The sequence below is a fragment of the Carettochelys insculpta genome, chromosome 4, assembly GCF_033958435.1.
Source record: "Carettochelys insculpta isolate YL-2023 chromosome 4, ASM3395843v1, whole genome shotgun sequence".
Classification (NCBI taxonomy): domain Eukaryota; kingdom Metazoa; phylum Chordata; order Testudines; family Carettochelyidae; genus Carettochelys; species Carettochelys insculpta.
The window spans coordinates 80683681-80706181 of NC_134140.1; the positions used below are offsets into that span (position 1 = coordinate 80683681).

The 22501-nt window shown below is 40.9% G+C and overlaps 1 protein-coding gene across 1 annotated transcript; it reads left to right on the forward strand.

Moving 5' to 3' along the window:
- The first annotated feature begins 1703 nt into the window (after positions 1–1703).
- Positions 1704–14712, forward strand: FGG (fibrinogen gamma chain). Its single transcript, XM_074993968.1, has 9 exons — positions 1704–1754; positions 7179–7223; positions 7695–7878; positions 7968–8061; positions 10072–10202; positions 11455–11588; positions 11698–11882; positions 13234–13511; positions 14519–14712. The coding sequence occupies exons 1-9, from the start codon at positions 1704–1706 to the stop codon at positions 14710–14712; spliced, it is 1296 nt and encodes a 431-aa protein (XP_074850069.1).
- The last annotated feature ends 7789 nt before the right edge of the window (positions 14713–22501 follow it).

A 22501-nucleotide genomic window follows, 5' to 3' on the forward strand; every position in this document is an offset into this window, starting at 1 on the left:
CTTCCCTGCATTTGGGAATGATGCATCAGCTATCTCAGACAAGTACTAGCTTCGTGTTGAATCTGAGCACTATAAAGAAAAAAAAGATTAACAATTTTGTTTTTTAGATCTAAATAGACATTTAATTAAATTCGTGGATCAGAGGACAGACTCTGCCCGGTTTAAACAGTAACTGTTTATCAAAGAACGGATATGGGAACAATACCCACAGGCCAATCCATATACACAGAATTGCCTAAACTGGCAGTGCTTTTGCTGTGTAAACTGTGCCGTTCTTGTAGGGCAGAGATACACCTACTTGTTTGCTCTTCTCAAACAAAAATCCAAACAACCTGTTCCTGTTCTGTCCTTAGTTCACAATGGACAAGGTGTATAGGGTATTATCTTTTATTAGGTCAACTTCTGTCAGTGAAAGAGACAGCTTTCAAACTCACACAGCCCTCTTCCTCCTTTCTGGGAAGCATACTCAGTATCACAGCTAAACATCCTGGAAGAGATTGTTTAGCAGTTAACACATTTTGGCTGTGTCTACACGTGCCCCAAACTTCGAAATGGCCATGCAAATGGCCATTTCGAAGTTTACTAATGAAGCGCTGAAATGCATATTCAGCGCTTCATTAGCATGCGGGCGGCAGCCGCGCTTCGAAATTGACAGTCCTTGCCACCGCGCGGCGCGTCCAGACGGGGCTCCTTTTCGAAAGGATGCTGCCTACTTCGAAGTCCCCTTATTCCCATGAGCTCATGGGCCCTTTCGAAAAGGAGCCCCGTCTGGACGCGCCGCGCGGCGGCAAGGCTCGTCAATTTCGAAGCGCAGCTGCCGCCCACATGCTAATGAAGCGCTGAATATGCATTTCAGCGCTTCATTAGTAAACTTCGAAATGGCCATTTGCATGGCCATTTCGAAGTTTGGGGCACGTGTAGACGCAGCCATTCAAAGTGAAGCAATCTTTTAACACTTCTGCAGTAATAGAATATAGTCACCTATTTTGCTGATCTAGTGGGTTACAGATTGTTGTGATAAACTAATAAATCCAGTGTCTTCATTAAGACCATGATTTTAAACGTGCTAAAGTTATGAGTTTAAACTCCTAGGGTTGTGTTGAGAAGTTTCCTTCACCCACATCAGTATTATTGAACCATGCAGGGCACTAGAGGAGGTATACCGCATGTTGTAATAGACATGCGTACAACCCAACTGATCTTGAAAGCTGGGGTATTTATGATTAGTTCATGATGGAATTCCTGTTAATGGCACTGGGATTTGCTTCCACAGATGGTACAACCCTTAGGCTCTGATCCTTGATTTCAGTGGCTCTTTCCAAGGATACAAAGTTCTACCTATATAGATCTGTTCACAGGATCAGGCTGAATTGCAATAAATGTAGTCATTTTTTCAAAGAGAATTTCAGCAATAGCACTCATTTAATACATTACACTTAAGTAAGTGTATCCCACAGATTGTTTAAGAGTATGAATTTGAATATTACCACTCTGTGGAGCCAGATTTTCAGCTGGTATAAATCGGTGTGCCTCTGTGGAAATTAATGGTACCACACTGATTTACCCAAACAGAAGATTGGGCCCTAAATGATTTCTATCAAAGGCACTACTGGTTGAACCTCCCTAGTCTGGGACCCTCGGGACCTGACCAGTGCCAAATGAGAGAATATGCAGGACCATGGGAGGTCACTATTGTCTAGCACATGACCAACACTTCTACTGCTTTTACTGAGATGTTAGAAGACATTTTGGAGGTAAATGACTGCTAATAACATCACAGAACACTGAGCATTGACAGAGTGGTGTGAAGGAGCCTTTTTCTAAAGGCCACTGTGACCTTATAAATGCTTATGGTGCTTTAGAGATTAGAACTGGTCTAAACTGTTGGTCTGAAAAATATTTCCTACCAAATGTGCTCCATGAACTGTTTCCTATTGATCTGTGTGGAGATGTTCAGTAACTAATGTAAATTATGAGTTTGAGTCCCCAGCCCTTACTTACTCTTTAGTAACACTGAGCATCTGGCTGCATCTATGTGTTTACTTTACCCAGAAATGCTAGCTACATTACTATTAGACAGATGGGACTAGGGAATTTCCTCCAATGCTCTCCACTCCCACCCTCCATCCACTGTATTGTAAATTACCAAAACAAGTTGAAACCAACATGATTATATTGTATTATATTAATAAAACATGCAGAATTTTGCAGAATTTTAAAATTTTGATGCAGAATTTCCCTAGGAGTAATATGCACAAATACATAGTTATAAGAGAGTAGGAAATATTTTAAACAAGTAATTTTTACAATTGAAGAATATGCAGCTGTGTAAATTATAAATTCTTTAAATAATTCACCAAAGATAAGCTGTTCAATGGCATTAAGCTAAGAAAGTTCACATTTTTAAAAAATTTATTTCAGAGATGTAAATTTCCAGTCTGAACTTGATTGCATGCTCTCATGTCATTTTGTAACATTAAGGGAGTGAACAGTGTCTTCTTATTAATAAATAGAAACATTTGACATCACCTATAAAGCCATATTAACAATTATTTGCTGGTTCACAAATATTTCACATATTATATTTCAGGATGCATGAGACAGCATGTCTTCTGCAAGGAATGAACTATTGAACTGGTAAGGAAATGTTGCTTTTAGCGGCTTTCCTCTGATTTACATGTTGAAACAGAAAGTGTATCTTGGTGAAATGACACAGGAAACTTTTTTCATTTTCATTTTTGTACAGCTATTTTTAAACTAAGTACCAGTTCAAATAAATAGGTCAGTAGTATGCTGACTCAACTTTTTGCTATTAAGCAGTACTTATGACAATCAGTTTCTTAACTAAGCTTTACTTCTTGGCCTTATTACCAGACCATGCATTATCCAGTAGTATCTTTGATTGGAGAATTATGCACCCTTATTAGCACAGATTATTTGCACTTTAAGCAGGAATCATGTCTGCTGGTGAGTAATTGTGGGTTCAGAGGTTTGCCAAAGAGAAGATTCTGGTATCCATTACAACAATGTAACACTGAAATAACTCCATGGATTTCATCTGAGTGAACATACTCTATATTTCCATGTGTTTATGTGAGATCAGAATCAACTCCAAAATGTGGGCATAAAATAATATTGCCTCTGCACGTTAATGTGTTTCCACTTAAGTTCATTTGCTTTTATGTTTGGTAGAAGCTATAACAATAGGCCTTTTGCAATGTATTCAGTGTAGCAATGATTAGATTAAATCAATGAATGCTATGTAAAAAATGTGAGAGAGAATAGATAAGTAGAAGCTAGTTTAACTTTTCCAAAAGAAATTAAAATAACGTCATAGATATCAGCAACTACTTCACAATCATAGACATGTTTCCTGGTTTTACTTTGTTTTTCTCACCATTAGGATTTCTCACCAAATAACTAGAGAGAGTTGGATAGTTTTCCAGTGACCCTTTGACAACATACACACACAACCCTCGCAACTGAATTAAAGCTGTGTTTGCTTAACAAATGTACCCAAATTCTGTCTGTCACTTTATCTGACGAATAAATATGCCACCAGGTTTCTGAACCAGATCAGCAATCCTCTTTTGACTAAATAGTGACTCACCTTTGCTATCTACTCAAAAAATTAACTCCATGGAAAAAACAAACTGAATTTAAGAAATCTTCCTTCTGTCTGCATTACATTAATCATTCATCATTTCTTGGCAAATCAGCAAATAAATCACAGGAAAGGTAAAATTACTCAAAAATCAGTGTAGTCCTAGAACATGTTGCAAAGCGTAAATAGCTCACCAAAAACATGATTCATCCATTCTCTGAAAGAACATTCAATTTATAAATGGATTAACTCTATTGTGGCCCAAAGTAACACATAGAAAATAGCATGTAAGAGAGGTAATAAAGCACCATATATCCTTTATGATCAGAATGTGTCTCATTTTTAGGTTAGGAGGTATCAAAAGTCCAGGAATAAATAATTTGCAGGTTTATGCAAAGTGAAAGCTCAGAAGGAGAGTGTAGGAAATGGAGACAGAATAAAGTTACACCCAAATCCTCAATCACATTTAGGCACCTAATTCCCATCACACCAGATCAGGACCACAAAAAAATTTGCAAAGCATAGTGAGGCTGTGTATTTCATGAGGTGTAAAAACTACAGCTTCTGTTGAGAAGTAAACTAGGTGCTGGTGGAGAATGAAAAATGGCAACATTTAAAATGAAACAGGTATCTGACAATATACAGGTGGACCAGTTCATCTCTCCCTAGACTTTAATGCCATAGATCTAATAATAGCACTGTTGTGTAACATAAGTTGAACTTCTCTCATTCAAAACCTTTGGGACCTGACCGGTACCAGATGAGAGAATTTCCTGTACGACAGGAGATCAATATTGTCTCGCAGCATTACCAACACTTCCATGGCTTACTGGGTTCTAAGAAGACATTTAGGGGTACATTACCATGAGAGCCAGGACTGGTGGCTGTAAACAAACTTTATGGGACCACGGGAATCATTGCCACATCCATGATAGGTGGCCATCTGGTTGATTAAAACCATGCTGGATTACAAAATTTTCCGGATAAGAGCATTCCAGATTAGAGAGGTTCAACCTGTACAAGGAACTCACCACAAATTTGGTTCCGAAATATTCTCTGCTAGTTCTTGTGATATTGTGTGCAGAACCCAACTTGCCAATTATCTATGACAGTCAAACTCTTTGCACTAGATCCTTAGTAAGAGTCGCAGAGGAGACTTACTTCATTAAGAATTATTGTATTACCCCCAAAACCATTTATAAGCTATGTTTTGAAATCATACCTCTACCTCCATGGTAGTTATCATCCACCAAGAGAGACTCATCATTTTTCCAAAACTCTTGCAGAGCATAAATAAAAAAAAGCCACCCATGTGCATGTCTGTGAAGTGAGGGGGAGCAGGGGGGACGCTCAAGCCTGGATTAAATCCCTTCCATGGAGGAGAGAAGGGAATTTTATCTCATACTGACAAAGTACAGAATATATCTATAGTTTGTTGTCTGGCTCATCCTTCACACTAATAATCCATCACACTAATCTAATTCTTGACTTCCCCTCCCCCCCACTTCTGCCCCTCTGCTCTCTGATTTGCTTACCTTGATAATAATTTTTCTGATTTGTCGACCTTGATTACCATTTGTGGCTCTCTGTGTCTTAAATGTTGAGTCTGTTCTGGTATGGCTATGGTCTGAAGAAGTGGGTCTGTCTCGCGAAAGCTCATCTCCTAATAAATTATGTTGTTAGTCTTTAAAGTGCTACTGGACTGCTTTTTTTTGATAGTATATAGACTAGCACGGCTATCTCTCTATTACTAATACAGGTTGTGCAGGAAGAGATATGGGTCAGGACCCAGCTCCTGCCATCAAGTGAATTTGTGAGTGCACAGTTATAGTTCAGATTACTCCAGTTATTTTTCATAGGTTCTTTGAAATTAATACTACCTAGGTGTTGGACTACTCTATTCATAGTCTCATGGAGACATTGCATTCTGTATTGCCTGTAGGCACTGAGTCTGTGTTTTCTAGATGCCCGTGTCAATCTCAGTCTAGAAGGTCACCATGGCTTACAAATGATGTGCACCTCATGAAGTGACAATGGATAATGTTGGAGCAGCAGTGGCAGGAGACTCGCTGCCAGACAATGGGCTGCTTTATATGCGATGGTACACATTCCTATACCATAGCTGTTGTCTGCCTGACAATTTCTCTGTGAACAATACCAATGAACTGAATACACAAGTGCTGCTTGGCTTGTATGCATTTTTTATTTCCGGAAGTTTAGATGTCTAGAGAACAAACAAGCTAACTATGAGATGGAGCTATGTCCTTCATAATTTATTAAAGCCAGCAGAATCCATTATTGCTGAAGATGGATATGCTAGACTTTGGCTGGGACAGCTGCCAGTCACTTGGCTGGCATAATCAACTGAAACCAAGGGCATTAAGTGGACAACTCTAAATGAATGTCACTGCAACCCCATCAATTACACAATTTTTATATCACTTTGTTGATGTCCCTCTCAACTTGACCAATGATTCCAGGATTATACCATATCAAGTTCTCTGCCAATTTTTCTGTATGGTAGAATCCAAGCTGTGACAGACCCATATAAAATATATCATCAATGCATAACACTTCATCATGATACAAACAAGATTTTATATTTGCCTGTGCACAGGCACCAAGTTTGAAATAAGTTAACTCAAAACAAATTATGCAATTTGCACCACCCAAATTGCATAAATTATTTTGAGTTATGGCTACAGTGTAGCTGTAGCTTAAGAGCCTACAGTCTTGCTTACAGAAGCAATACACTTTTCAAAGCATGGGTTCTGAACCAGTGGTGACTAGGAAGGGAAATGCTCTGATCCGGCAGCTGATGCAAATAGTTCTCTAGAATAGAATCTAAGCATTGTAAGAATGGAACTACTCAAACTGGGTGGCCAAGAGAACCCATCTTTCATTGTCTCCAAAAAATAGCAGTCTGGTCTTTCTGCATAACCTCTTCCATTTTGTCTGCGAGAGATACCGGGGCTTCTCCTCAAACTAAATAACTGAGGGTTGTTTCAAGCACCATTTTAACATTGCCAGAATCACATTTACTCCATAGTTACTGGAAGAGATTGCTCCATGCCTCTCCTTACTTTTCCAGAATAGATCCTAACAATTCCCTGCCTGCAAAGGACCTAGTGTGGGTGAGCAGAAAGCTCATGCTAAAAATGGGAGGAGCAGAAGCTTCAATGCAAATTCTGGAAATCCACATTAGAGACATTGAGAAGCTGTTCTTTCACCATTGTCCCACCCCACACATTGCATCATGGTGCCCGCCCCCAGGTTCAGATTGCTCCCTTAAACTGCTGCTGTGAAGTGCAGGAGAACCAGGGCAGATTCCAGCAGCCACTTAAGCTGAGTCTCTCAGTCATTACTTCCACAGACACAATAGCTGGGAGCACACTTTGGTATAGACATAATGGTGCCAAAGTTACACAGCTGGGCTACGGCGCATCTCCTGTCCTTACTCTTTTCATCTTGCATGGCAGTAAGTGAAACGATACAAACTGACTAGTAAAAAATTGCAAAGCCCCCAAAGTAGTAGAAAAATAACTAAAATGTAATGTTGTTTTCCCACTTTCAGTATATTGCTACTAGAGAAAACTGCTGCATCTTAGACGAGAGATTCGTAAGTAGATGTCTGATTCCTTTCTTCTAAATTAGGGAGATGAATAAAATATTGTTGCACTTCTAATTAAATTTCATTATTATTTTGTTTTAATGTGCATTGTTATTTTTATAATCTATTGTTATTAAATATTCTGTTCTCTATTATTCACTCTTAATAACAACATTCATTGTTCTAAAATAGACTTTAAATTCCATTAATACCATGTTATTCAAAAGTATGTATTATAATATACATTACCAGGATTGTCTGTACAGATTCGGTTTCTCCAGGCAAAGTAGCAACCACCCAGTCAGTCCTACCTGCCAGTAGTTACCTATGTGAATCCTTATTGAAAGTTGGCCTGCCTTTGATATTTTCCTGCCCTAAGTGACCATCTCTTTTGTCTCACTATAGAACCTGGACTGACTGGTTCATATTATTATTATTATTATTATTATTATTATTATTATTATTATTATTTCCCTTTAGGGTAGCTATTGCCCAACTACATGTGGCATTGCAGACTTCTTGAATAAATACCAGCCTGATGTGGATAAGCAGCTCCAGGTCCTTGAAAATCTTTTACAGCAGATCACTAACTCCACAGTTGTAACTGAACAGTTAATTCGCCAAATTAGAATCCTCAGCCCCCTGGAGAAGCCGCCTCAGCAAAGTGAGAACATAAAGACAATTACAAAATTGAGAAAAATATGCATTGTTTTCTTACTTTTATATGTAATTGAATTAATGTCTGTTCTACAGATTTGATTGATGGCTTTACTCAGAAAACCAGGAAAATAATTGAAGAAATCATCAGATATGAAAACATTATTGTTGATCATGAAAATACTATCCAGTAGGTATTTTCCACTTTTGATACTGTCTAACTATGCAGATCTGTTCCTTCATTTTATTTTACCAGCTACAATTAAAGTTTCTATTCACAGCATTTCATTTCTGTATATAAAGACCATTTTGGTAGTTCATTCATAGTTGCATTCTAACCCACAATTCGGATCTGATCCTGCATTTATTGTGCATTTGTACATCTGTCACTGACATACAAGGAATACAAGATCAGACTGTAAAAGAAGGGAAAGTTTGACCCTTCTTTATTTTGAATCGGTATTTTAAGTAGTTGTTCAGAAAACTTTTGTTCATTATTCTTAGACTTCAGGGATTTTAGTGACATGAGACTGTAACATGAATCTTAACAAATATTTATTTAGACAGTGGATAATTTTTTATTGATTTTGCTGAACAGTATCATGAATCAAATTCTCCTCTCCATTTCATTGGAGTGAACACAGAATAACTATTAAACTCACCTGAAGTCTACACTGTTCAATGCATTTGAAAACGTATTTAACTTATCTAAATTTTAAGAATGAAATATTATTTATAAATTATAATTGTACTATTTAATCATTAAATGCTAAAGTCGCTCCTGTGACAACCTTATACCATAAATAAATGCCCCTGTTAATAGACCTTGACATAATTGGTTCATATGAAATAAGGCTGAGTTTTAGAAATTTAAAATGAATGTAAATGCTTTCACATCACTTGGTCCGAGAGCAGATTTTAATTAGCCACCCACTGGTGATGGATTTTATTTTCATGTTAGATTTAGCTTTATACTGAGTTTTTCATTAACATACTCTATGTAATATTTGAGTGAATTGCCCTCAAATGTATTTACTTTTTAAAAAATAGAAAAAAGCAAGTTAATTTTCACAATAGTTAGAGCTATGGATGCAGGCTCTTCTTTTCACCTGCGTAATTTCAAGTTCCCATGATATTATGAATACTCAGTTTTATGAATGTGCCATGAGTCTTCTAAACCTCCATGAAAATCAGATTTCTATTATGCTTTCTACTTTATACTTTACCTCCAAAACTCCAACCTGCGATTCCCACAAAAGACCCATTCCTATAGAGTTTTGTCCATGTACGAACTGCAGGACTAAGCTTTGTTAGTTAAAGAGATAGTGGTCCAAATAAAGCATGTTAAAGTTAAGCATATGCTGCTGTGCTTTCCTAAATCAGGCAAAGGGCCTGCTCAAAATTAAGTAAACAGATAAGCACTTTGTTTGCTTAGGGCCAGAGTGCTCAGTACATTGGAGGATTGACAAGGCAAAAGACCTTTAAACAACAGTGAGGTAGTGAAGGCATAAAATCTGGAATGGTCGGGTAAATAAAATTTAGTTCTGTATATATTTAATAAGCACTGCATCAAAGCAAAAAAATTTGAAAATGTGTTTATGTCTGGAAGCCCTAATAGGTATTTACAAAGGGCGGGAATGTGCCTGTCTAGCCCTTATTCAACTGCATTATGAAAATGAGGCTGCAGAGGGAGACTACCCTCAGCCTTCCCAGCAACCAAGAACAATAGTATTTGTGCTTTGAAGCTGCTACCAAGTTGCTATCACTCAAAAACAACCTCCAAAGAAGGGACAGATATAAAAGAGGAACAGATAGGATCTTGTCTTCACTTTCTTGTACACCACCCAGGCAGTGATTGTAGCAAATTAACGTCCTTCCACTGTAAATGGTTAGCTCTGGAAGGCAGAATGCCCAAAGGCTTATATGGAAATGGAACAGCTCTGCAGTGCCCCTCAGCATATGGCTGAGGCTAAACACCACACTGTAGCCCAAAATGACGTAACAATGAAGAGTCCTGTGACAAAATGATTTTGATAGTCTCATTAAATAGAGGACCTCATTTTTGATTAGCACCTTTGATTGATTAGTACATTTGATAGATTAGTACATTTGATTAGTCTATTTGACAAGGCATATTTCATATATTGTTCTCATTAAGATTAAGTGATATAGTGTGTGATTTTTATGTTTTTAACCCTAGGCAACTGACAGATATGTTGATATTAAACACTAACAAGATTTCACAACTTAAACAGAAGGCTAATCAGCTTGCATCACAATGTCAGGAGCCATGCAGAGACACAGTCCAAATACAGGAAACAAATGGAAGAGGTACGTGACTTAAATTAATTCATATTTGTTAGCTGTGGACAAAACAGGGATGAGGCCATTTGAGTACTTAAATGGGTTATCCCGCAAAACTTACTTAAAGGAATTACTCTTAGAGTACATTTATGGGAAGATGGATACCATGGTGGTTGAGCTTCCTGAGTTCAGTTTAGTGCACCTAGTGGGGAAGCACTAAATTGAACTGACATGGTGCTACCATTGATCCTGCTACTCCTGGCAGTCATGAGGAGTAAGGAGAGTCAATGGGAGAGTTTCTCCTGTTGACCTCCAGCTCCGTGGAAAGTGGCAAAAATCAATTTTAGAGAAGTCAACTGTAACTATGCAATTCTCATAGGTGGATTTGTGTATCTAAAGTCGATTTTACCTCCTAGTGTAGAGATGGCCTTAATCCCATGATCCATTAATTTCTGAAAAAACTGCCCAGGGGAATAAGAGGCCTAGCATCATCATCACCAATATAAAGAATGTCCTTATGTATTTGCACTTTGTTACTGGTATTTGTATGGTTCTTTGGTGGTCAGTGCTTCATTCAATAGAAATACTAGGTAGGCGCTTACCATATGGGAAGTTGTGGAACAGGTCTTATGGTCCCATTTTGGCAAAGTTTCGCTATCCCAGTAAACCTTATCATTGTCGTAGTCCATAGAACAGGAAAAAGATTTTATGAATTTATAAGAACAGAAAGGATAATATATTATAATATTTCTGCTTTGCCATACAGAGATAATTCATCTAATACATGAGACCTAAAATTGCCCTTTTTATGACTGCAGAAACCAATAAAATTATTGTATTTTTTATTCAACTCATGCTACCTAGGTATTTATTAATACGAGTTGAACTTTTGTCATCTGGCATCGTCCAGACCTGACCAGTGTTGGATGAGACAATTTGCTGGATGATAGGCAATAAATATTTTCTAGCACCTTTCCAACACTTCCACTGCTTACTTTGCTCTTAGAAGACATTTAGGAGGTAAATTACAGCTAAATAACGGCACAAAACACTGAGAGCTAGGACTGGTGGCTGTAGACAAACTTTATGGGACCACAGGACACTTGGCCACACCCATGATAAGTGGTCATCCAGCTAACTAAAATCATGCCAGATTACAGAGTTTGCAAGATGAGAGAGTTCTGGATTAGAGAGGTTCAACCAATAGCAAAATCCTGGATACCCTTATATAAGATAAGAGTATAGCCAAAATACCAACTATGGCATTTTTTTATTGCAGATTGTCAAGACATTGCAAATAAAGGTGCCAGACACAGTGGTCTTTACTTCATCAAACCTGTAAAAGCTAAGCAGCAGTTCCTAGTCTATTGTGAGATTGACACATTTGGCAATGGATGGACAGTGTTCCAGAGAGTAAGTAATTTGTCAATTCAGGTCATGAATAATTCTGGTTATATAACTATGTTTAATCTACATGGGCTTTGGTTGACTTGCCTGCTTACTTTCTGAATCTCTTACCCAGAGGCTTGATGGAAGCGAGGTCTTCAATAAAAACTGGATTCAGTACAAGGAAGGATTTGGACACCTGTCACCAGATGACAACTCAGAGTACTGGCTAGGAAATGAAAAAATTCATCTAATAACCACTCAATCTACTCTTCCATATGCCTTAAGGATAGAACTGGAAGACTGGGAGAATAAAAAAAGGTATTTCACTAATGAGGCTTCTTAAAAAATCAACTTAAATATATACTTGTCATCTGTATTGGCTTTCTTTCCACAGCCCCATGTATCTGTCTCTTCTGCCAGATATCAGACACCTGTCTCCACTACTCCACTACCACTACCACATCAGACTGTTCAGTTTTCAGAAGCATAGATAATGCAGAAACATTAACCCGTTTGTATCAAACTACTTTCTAGTTTGGTTTATAAAACAAAAAGTGTAATTGCAGTTCTATCATTGCTGCAACTTTGTGATGAAAAAGAAAGTAGGATGTGCTCATGAAAGCTCCATGTTGGCATCTTGGAAAATATAATTTAATATGCAGAGTCTATTTGTTTCCTCCCTTCACAGTTTCTTCAGACTCTATGTAAAGTATTTATGATGTTCTACTTTCTCCCCTAGTAACAGAGAGAAAGCCGTGCTAGTCTATATACTATCAAAACAAAAAAGCAGCCTGGTAGCACTTTAAAGACTAACAACATGATTTATTAGGTGATGAACTTTGTTGGTCTTTAAAGTGCTACTGGACTGCTTTTTTCTCCCCTAGGTTAGCCTCCCATGACACCCTTGCCATTCCATTTGATAACTCATCATTCTAACTGCTGGAAATTAGATGAGAGTCCATTCTGAGGGCAGATCTACACTAGACCTAAAAGTCAATCTTACATACGTAATTCCAGCTATGGCAGTTGTGTAGCTGGAATCAACATATCTACGATCGACTTCTCCAGCTGTCCTCACTAAGGGAGGTTAATGGGAGAAATTCCTCCCTTACTCCTTGCAAGAATGAGGAGTACAGGGGTCAACTGTCAACCCCTGATAGTTCAATTTCGCACATCCCCACTAGGCACATGAAATTGAACTGCAGAATATTGACCCTGACTGGGTCGATTTCCCAGTAAATGTGGATGTACGCTCAGTCTGTTGTTGTCATACTTTTGTAATCCATAGCAAGAGACAGGTGCTGAGTGGTGTAAGCCATTTTCTCCTTCCAGGGTCAATTTACTGCCACCATTTCCATTTCATGCCAGCATAGACAATGGGAGACTATGATTATCTATCCTGAATCTCCTGAAAGCCATTGTAAAGCACCACTCTAAGGTCACTGAGATGGCTCACTTTACCTGTCTTTGACTACCTAAAATTGTGCAGTAGTGAAGGGTTCATTATGATTCATTTAAGTGATGTATTACAATCTTTCAAGGAAATAAGCTTCTTCTAATTAGACATAGTGTGACACAGAAACTGACTCTAAAATTTTGTCATTTTTAGTCTATTTGTGAATGTTTTGGGAATCCAGTGTATGCAAATTCACCATTATATTTTTAACAGCACTGCAGATTATGCCATGTTCAAAGTGGGACCTGAAACAGACAAGTACCGTCTGACCTATGCCTATTTTGTTGGTGGTGAAGCTGCAGACGCTTTTGATGGCTTTGATTTTGGAGATGATCCCAGTGACAAATTTTTTACATCCCATAATGGCATGCAGTTCAGTACCTATGACAACGACAATGATAAATTTCAGGGCAATTGTGCTGAGCAGGATGGAGCAGGATGGTGGATGAATAGATGTCATGCTGGTAACCTCAATGGCAAATATTATTCAGGTAATGCAAGGTTTGGGTACCTACTTCATACAAAATACTTCATGGCTTTACACCAAATTCTAGTGATGGAGAAAAACTTTGTGCAGATTTTAGCTGTTCATTTATTTTGGCCATCCCATTCCTTACACTTCACAGGGGATCCTTGCTGCTGAGCATCACAAATTGATAAGCTACCTGCCCTTATTTATTACTCTAGATAGCTTCTCCTGAACCTGGGGTGAGGCATTGTTTAGAAAAGCTAAAGCACAGGTGTGGTCTTCCACTGCTGTTAGAGGCAAAGAAAAGAAGTTTCTCCCTCTTGGCTTGCAAAAATCTTGTCTCCAGTAGAAATGCCCCTGTCATAAGCCCTGGAGGGAGGTTGGCAAAAATAAAACAAAAAAAACCCACCCTGAAGTATGGTGGAAAGCTAAGGAAAAAAGGATGAGAAATGGGGAATTCAAAAGAGGAACAGACTTGACGGTAGAGAAGTTAATACAGATGGTGAAGAGTGTTTATAGCAGAGTGTTTGGGGTCTATAGAGCTGATATGATATAGTAGAAAGAGTTTATCAAGATAAATTTGGGATGGCTACATTATGCATAAATCATGGAGATGTGAAGGAGTTATAAGAAGGTCAAGTCCATCAGGTGTCAGTAAGACCTTTATTCCATACCATAACATTATGGATTCATGGTTGATCTTGAGATTTCAGTCCTTAGACCTGTCAGTCATGCAGGATTGGCTGTCTGTATCTAAGACCAGGGTAATTTGAGGGGAAATCTACATTTGGGAAAGAGAAGGAAACATGTTTCTGGAAGGCTGACATTTTTTTACCATGACAGCAGTTTGAAGCTTCTCCGAGTTCTGGAATGTTAACATAAACCCTGGGAGAAATAGATTAGTAGTAGTGGCAGGCAATGATGTAGAATAAGTACAGTTTAGCACAGGAATTTCACTGCTACTTACATGAATATGCATATAAATTATTTGGTAAACAATTGCATATTCTGCTATAACTTGTATTTTAGGCGGCACTTACAGAGCACAAGAAGCTGGTCCAGCTGGATATGACAATGGGATTATCTGGGCAACGTGGCGTTCGCGATGGTATTCCCTGAAGAAAACTACAATGAAAGTTATCCCATTCAACAGACTTTCAATCGGAGACGGACAACAGCACCAGTTTGGTGGCGCTAAACAGGTTGGCAGAGGCGATATTTAGAAAGATAACAGATAGAGGTTATCAGCTCAAACAATGATATGTTCATAGCTCCACACTGAAGTCCAGTATAGCCTATAGAAGTCATGACTGTACTCGGAAAACCATTTGTAATTTTATTTGTACAATTGTTATTTCAGCTGACTGACAAATAAAGGGATGTTGTCTTTTCATCAGAAATTACTTTTTGCCTTTATGTATTTTTGGCACTGTCCCTTTTGAAATTCAGCTGGTGGAAATATGTACGACCATCATAAACATATCCTCATAATCATACATATTCATCCTTCGGTGGAGAACATTGCAATACTTTCTTTTTTTTTTCTGTTGTAGGCTGGAGACATTTAAAGAGGCAGTTTAACAAAGATTTATCTGGACAGGAAAATAGAATCTTTCATCTCTGGGACACTGACTTCATCTAAGCATCGTCAGTTCAGCTTTGGCTGTTAATTGATGCCCTCTGTTAAAAGTATATTTTTAAATGCCCTAGGGTGTCGTGTGAGCAGGCTACTGCGTCTGCTCTGCGTGTGGTTATTTTTCTGTATGCACTCTCAATAAAATTTGATTCTAACAAGCACGTAAAACTTGCCATTAATGATCCCTTAGCAAGGAAACAATCAAAACAATATAAAATTTGTAGTAAATATCTGTTCTGATTCACCTATTCCAACTTTATACTCTGGTCAACATCAAAAACAACCATGGGCTCACTGCCCTTTGGTGTCCGATGCCTCCCTCACTGGTTCCTTCCATCTTTCCCGGTCCAGTGCAAAGTGGCTTTGTTTCTGTAGACTAGTTTTGTACCAATCTACTATACAATCTACTCGTTCTCTGTGGGGTCTGCCTCTCCTATGCGAACCACCCATTATGCTGATTTTTCATTTGTTGTTCATTCTGCAGATATGCCCAAATAGCTGTAAGTTCCACTGTATAATCTTCTTCAATAGGTTCTCTTTCAGCTGTCTAATGCCTCATGGGTGACCTTCTGTATCCACCTTATTCTCAAGATCTTTCTACAACAGCTCCTCTTGAATGCAAATACTGGCAACTACTTCAAAGTGCCTTTACTCCCCAGCCGGAGGCAATGCAGAGTCACTGCTGGGCTGGACACTGTTGCCGACATGACAGCTGTGTTCTGGCACTGGCTGGTGATGGGGCAGGAGCTGTGGATGCGGTTGGCAGATTGCCTATAAACCCTCAAACAGGCTGTGGCCAGCTGTCTCAACCAACCTCTCCCCACCTCACCAGTCTGCCCTGCAGCGCCCTCCCCACCCGCAGCTCCCCAGCAGCTCCCCCTGCAGCCCCTCCCGCTGCTTTCCCCAGTGCTGCCCTGATCCCACTGGGCATCTCAGATGACCACCTGGAACTGGCACGGTGGCTGGTGGCCAGTGCAGGCCCCCCGGTGTCAGCCCCTGCGCCCCTCCCCAGCCTTCCCCACACATCCTGGTGAGGCCAAGGCCACCGCACACACCCGTTGCCCTGAATGCCCCCCATGGTCCTGGCCCTGTCCCAACACCTGCAAGGGATGCCAGTCCTAGGGCGGTAGAGGCAACCATGGCTGTCGTGAGTCCCAGGCCCCCACCCCAGTTGATGACTGATTACCCCACCCCACGCTGGTGCCCTCCTTCAAGTTTGGACCCTCCCCCAGTGCCATCCCTGGATCCTTCTTGTACATAGTCCCCCGCTTGTATATAGTTAACAGCTCATGTTTTGAAGTTCATAATCTAAAGTTTATTTTTGCTACAGTTGTTTTATATGGTAGAAGTTCCGCCCCATTCCTGTGTCCTTTTCGTGTGTTGGAGGAGCGGTGAAGGCTGGTGGGTGTGGGAGGGTGTGTGTGGTGTGTGAGTAGTGAGGGGTGGGGGATTCAGGATGGGCTGTGTATTGGGGGAAGGGGGGAGTGAATGGGCTGCGGGGGGGTCACTGTGGGCCCTAGGAGAACACCTCATGCAGGGCCTTCCTGACTCATATCCTATCCCTTTGCACCTGGTGGCATGGGGCAGCAGGTGGCAGCTCATACCTGGCACTGGTCTCAGCAGCTAGCCATCCGGTGCCAGCCACGAGTTCCTAAACACCCGTGCATCATGGGCCCTGCCCGACCACCCCATGCAGATATCCAGGAACCAGCCCCAGGCATCGACAAGGGCCTGAACAACCATGGAGCGATACCCCTTTCTGTTCACAAAAGCACCCATGCTGTGGTCCAGGGCATGAATGCCTATGTGCATCCTGCCCAGCATGCTGAAACAGTTCAGGAAGCCCAGCTCCGTGAAGCCAGCGAGGGTGACGTCCAGGTTCCCAATGACAACGACACAGCACAGGAGGAGGGTGTTTATCATCCACACGACCTGCATGGGGTGCAAGACAGACATGTCCATGAGTGCATGGCCATGTGATCCCCAGCCCCTTGCCGAGTGGCCCCCCATCCCAGGCCATTGCCTGGAGGCCCCCTGCCTGGCCTCCTGCAGTGCCCCCTCCCCTGTCCCTTGCCCAGTGGCCCCCTCACCATGGTGGGTGAGTGGACCAAGCCAGGCTTACCTCAAGCAGGACTGCGCCAACGGTGGCTTTGCCTACCCCAAACTGATGGCCAACAGTTGGCTGTCTGGGGTGGCCAACTTCCATATTGTGATTGCTACCCTCTTCCACAAAGGGAAGGTGGGCTGCATCCTGGTGTTGTGGTGCTGGAGGGCTGGACTGAGCCAGTGGCACAGCTCCTCAAAGGTCTGCCTGGTCCTTCTAAAGTTTTGCAGCCACTAATTGTTGCCCCCTTCCCCCAGCATGAAGCAGTCCCACCACTTGGTGCTGGTGGGGTACAGCCAGCGTCATCGAATTGGCACGGTCAGGGGGTGCTGAAATAGCCCCTGGCAAATGCGCCACAGGAGGGAACCTACGCAACTGGCCCTCCGGTGCTGCTGGAGGAGAACTACAAGCAGCATGGCCAGCAGACTGGCCACAGCCCAGATGAACTCCCCCTTGGGGAGCTGCTGGGGAGGCATGGTGTTCCTGGTACAGCTCAGGCCCCAGCACAGGGTCTGCAGTGCTGTGGAAAGCCTTTATGGCCTGGAGCACGTGCAGGGTGTGAGTGTTGGGAGGGGCCCTTTCAGGGGAGCGGCTGGTGTTTCCTGGCCCGTTATTTCAAAATAGCGGCTGCAGGTGTGTAGACACTCCCTTTTGAGATGCTGGACCGCTCTTTTGAAATAGAGGATCGTGGCTTTGTGCATGTAGATGCGCCATTTCGAAGGCTGATCTATTGAAAAGTGCATTTTGAAAATTGTGGTGTAGTGTTGACATAGCCTGAGTGTTCTGTTTTGCAGCCTTAGAGCTCTTTGCACATAGGTTTTTTAATGTGCAATTTTATATATATGCCTCTGTATTTGTGGTCTCTTAGAACCTCATTCAGCCCTCACTGAGGACAGTGGAGCTGTATCTACATAACAGCATAGCTTATTTCACGATGATTTTGAAATAGGCTGTCTAAATGGCATCACATGCTGCGATTAAGTGCTATTTCAAGGCATCCCTGTACTCCTCCTACAAGGATGTGCACCAAATATCTCAAAAACTGTTTCAAGACAACGGGTGCATTTCTTAGACATGGGCAGCTATTTCAGGATGTCACCATATCCTGAAATAGCACCCGCCATATACGTATAGCCTGGGAGACTTCATGGGTCTCAGTGGGTTTTGGATCAGGCCTTTGTTCATTAGTTCTTGAAATCATAGAATCAAGAATCATAGAATACTAGGACTGGAAGAGACCTCGAGAGGCCATCGAGTCCAGCCCCCTGCCCTCATGGCAGGACCAAATACTGTCTAAACCATCCCTGATAGACATTTATCTAACCTATTCTTAAATATCTCCAGCAATGGAGATTCCACAATCTCCCTTGGCAATTTATTCCACTGTTTGACCGCCCTGACAGTTAGGAACTTTTTCCTAATGTCCAACCTAAACCTCCCTTGCTGCAGTTTAAGCCCATTGCCTCTTGTTCTGTCCTCAGAGGCCAAGAAGAACAAGTTTTCTCCCTCCTCCTTATGACACCCTTTCAGATACCTGAAAACCGCTATCATGTTGCCCCTCGATCTTCTCTTTTGCAAATTAAACAAGCCCAATTATTTCAGCCTTTCTTCATATTCTCTAGACCTTTAATCATTCTTGTTGTTCCTTTTGATATTTTCTTTCCTGGCTTTAGCCATTTTGCTTTTCTCTATGTTTTTCCTAGTTTTATATCATTTCTGAGATAGAACAAACAAAATTGAAGAGGATTCAAAATGAGAGTGGAGCTTTAAGCATATTGTTGCTGAAGTTGGAAGCTAAGGTCCAGATTGTGCTCAGCATTGCAACGCCTAATTGGTTTCACAGCCTAAATCTCATTATCAAAAGGGATTCAGCAGCCAAAATCCCATTTATAATCTATGGGATTTACATGCCTAAATGCATAAATTGCTTTTGAAAATATGATTTAAGGGCCTTAATTGTTTAGATGTTGCAGAACAGAGCACCACAATGCTAAAATGCATTTACAAATCTAGGCCTAAGGAATCTATTTATATGAGAGAATGCTTTAATGTGATTCCATGCTTGCACATGAGGAGGCTTACATCCTTTTTACTGATGTAATCTGCCAACACAATTATTATAGCCTGACCTGAAATTATGACACTCCAGTTTCAGGATCATTTTACACATCGGCTGCTGAAGCTAGAAGAGATTATTGAATCATATTGCTCTGATCAACAGACTAAATATCAATAAATAATTTTACCAGATTTTGCATTAGGACCCAATAATAAATCAAACAGAAGAAAAGAAAGATGACAGGGATGATTGTGTTGCACCCAGGCAAGGAGTAATGGCCTTCTAGGAGTCTAACATAAGCCCTGTGTCTAGGCATAATTTATCAGAAACATTTTAACCATCAAAATGTTCTCAAAATTAGAACAATTCCCCAGACCACTGAAGTAAAGCAGGTTAAAAAGCAGCAATGATTCATTCCCACACTCCAGGGTCACCCTCTCCAGGATGCCCACCCAATAGTCAAGAATCCTTCTTGCACAATTATTATGCCACTGTTTCACAGACTCCACAGCTCCAGTAATTCTCCAGTCTTCTTGCCACTCTTCCACCACAGTCCGAAACCCTGTTAACTATTTGACAGACAGCAGTGCTTTTTTCCTAGGAAAAAGGGTGTTGGAACTTTGGGTCAATTTTCAGATGGCATTTGACAGTATAGATCAGAAGGTGACTTGGGCAGTGTTGGAGTCATACAATGTGGATAGCAGACTGATACGGTTGTTGAAGGATATCAGCGACAATGCAGAAGCAGCGGTGAGAATGTTCTGAGAAATGGGAAGTTGATTTAGAACAAGTAGAGGTATAAGACAAGGAGATCCAACATTGCCAAGTATCTTCATCATGCACCTAGAGAGAGGGATGGACAAGCTCAAGGAAGAGGTAGAAGGGATATCTGTGCACGGGATGAGAATTAACAACCTCAGGTTTGCAGATGATATAGTTATCATTGAAGAAGATGAAGAGAAGCTAGTGAGAACAGTGCAGGTGCTAAACAAGGAAGGAAAGTGGTATTTGGAGATAAGGAAATAGGAAGGAAGATCATTGTAGATGAGATTGAACTAGAGAATGTAGAGAAGTTCACTTATCTGGGGAGCAACATGCTGTATGATCTAAACTGTAAGAAGGAAATAGTGACTAGAATAGCGAAAGCAAGAGCAAGTTTGAAGGCGATAGATAAGATCTGGAAAAGCAAAGCAATTAGCTTAGGAATGAAGCTGAGAGTCTTTAAAATGTCTGTATTTGGCAGCATGTTGTACAGATACGAGACATGGGTGATGATGAAAGATTTGAGAGGAGTTGTTATAGAAAGCTCCTGAGAATAGGATGGATGCAGAAGGACACCAACGAGGAATTATTCAGGAAGAAACAGCCGAAAGAGAACCTACTGCAGAAGGTTATACAACAGAAGTTACAGCTATTCGGGTATATTTGCAGAATGAATGATTAATAAAAAAATCAAGACCCTGGTGTTCGGCATAATGGATGGTTCAAACAGGAGAGGCAGACCCCACAGAGAATGGGTAGATGATATAGTAGATTGGTGCGGACCTAGACGACAGAAACTAAACTACTCCGCACTGGATAGGAAAAGATGGAAGGAAATAGTGCAGGAGGCATCAGACACCAATGGGCACCAAGCTCATGGTTGTTGTTATTGATGATGATGATGATGATGATGAGTGAGATAATCCAGTTGTTAGTTCTCCCTGGATGCCACACCCAAGATGACTGCTGGAAACAACTAAGAATGAACTAGGAGAAAGATTGGGCCCAGGCTGGGAGGGTGTCCATCCTTTGAAAATTATTAGAATCACATTTAGTGTAGTATTGTACCTGTATCTTATTTCTTCAGTGTATTAAGCTTTGTTTGTGTGTTTATTTTGCTCAGTTACCTGGTTTGCGCTATCTGCTACCTCTTATACCACTTAAATCCTGCCTTTTTTATGCTTAACAAAATCATTTTTGTTTAATAATAAATCTAGTGTAAGTAATTACTACCTGGGGAACAAGGAACCCATGCATATATCTCTTCACATTGAGAAAGAGGGTGAATTCATAAGCTTACATGGTGTGTAAGCAGGCCTGCTGATAGGCAGGGGAAAACGGGCCAGTTGTCCCAGGGCCAAGCATTTCAAACGGGCCCAGCGCTCTGGCTGCCGCCACGTGCATCTGGGGGAAAGAGGGAGCCCGTTCCACAGTGTGGGCGGCGCTGAGGGCTGAATGCCCCAGGCTCTGCACCTCCCACTCTTGGACCTGCCCTTTCTGGGCATGGAGCTGGGACCCCCCTCCTACCTGGCCCCAGGGCCCATGGTACCACTGCCTGTAAGACAGAGGGGCTGAGTACTTGAGTGCTGGGAAGAAGACTCACACTGTAATGCTTTCATATTGCATCTGCAGCCTTGTGGGTGTGGCCCTGTCCCTATTTCTCTGTTAAAGCAGGCTGAGATCTAAATTCAACAACAGGATTACGGGGTGCCTAGGCTATCAGGGAAGTAATCCCAGTGATGTCTCAGCACTTCTGTGACAGTCCCAAGGGGGTTCTGACCCATCACAAATATATTTTCTTTTGCCAGATAGCTAAAGCATAAATAATACCACAGAGCCTTCATAGACCAACACATATCAAATAGACATGTTGGAGGAACTTGTTGTACTTCCTGATTATTCATTAAACTATTTTCTTGCATAATGGTATGTTTACACATATTAAGATAATTGAAAATGTCACCAGGTCATGAGTACAGGGAATTTAAGTGGGCTGCGATAACGTTTAAAAATATTTCTCCTCTGCTAAATTTCCTACTTCTTTAAAAACATAAAAGTATGCACTACACTGCCATTAAATCCATGATTTTAGACAAGACCTAAACAATCTCTATTTCCCCAGAAGATAAAAATGCCTCAAGTGAAATATCCCTTCTACCACCAAACCATATCTCATAATACAGGACTGTTTTTATATTTTCTGGTTTTCAGACTTTTCTTTAGAAAGGTCTGGACCTTGAAGTGTGTGGTGTAGGTAAAAGCAGGTGTCATTTGCAGTCATCTTTACCCTCTGCATTTGCTCCCAACGATTTAGAGATGCTGTACACTTAGAGATTGCTGTACAGCCATTGTTTATGAATCTATGCTTATGTCAAAGGAAGTGGGAAACACAGGACACAGGACACTTGCTCAGGGAAGATTTAGTCAGCCATATATCTTACATCTAGTAGT

Bases quoted from the DNA above. Each gene is read 5' to 3' on its own strand.
- FGG (XM_074993968.1), top strand. From the start codon at position 1,704: ATGACCAACACTTCTACTGCTTTTACTGAGATGTTAGAAGACATTTTG. The intron at 7,224-7,694 runs GTAAGTAGATGT...ATTTCCCTTTAG, and splicing joins GCATCTTAGACGAGAGATTC to GGTAGCTATTGCCCAACTAC. The intron at 7,879-7,967 runs GTGAGAACATAA...TCTGTTCTACAG, and splicing joins GGAGAAGCCGCCTCAGCAAA to ATTTGATTGATGGCTTTACT.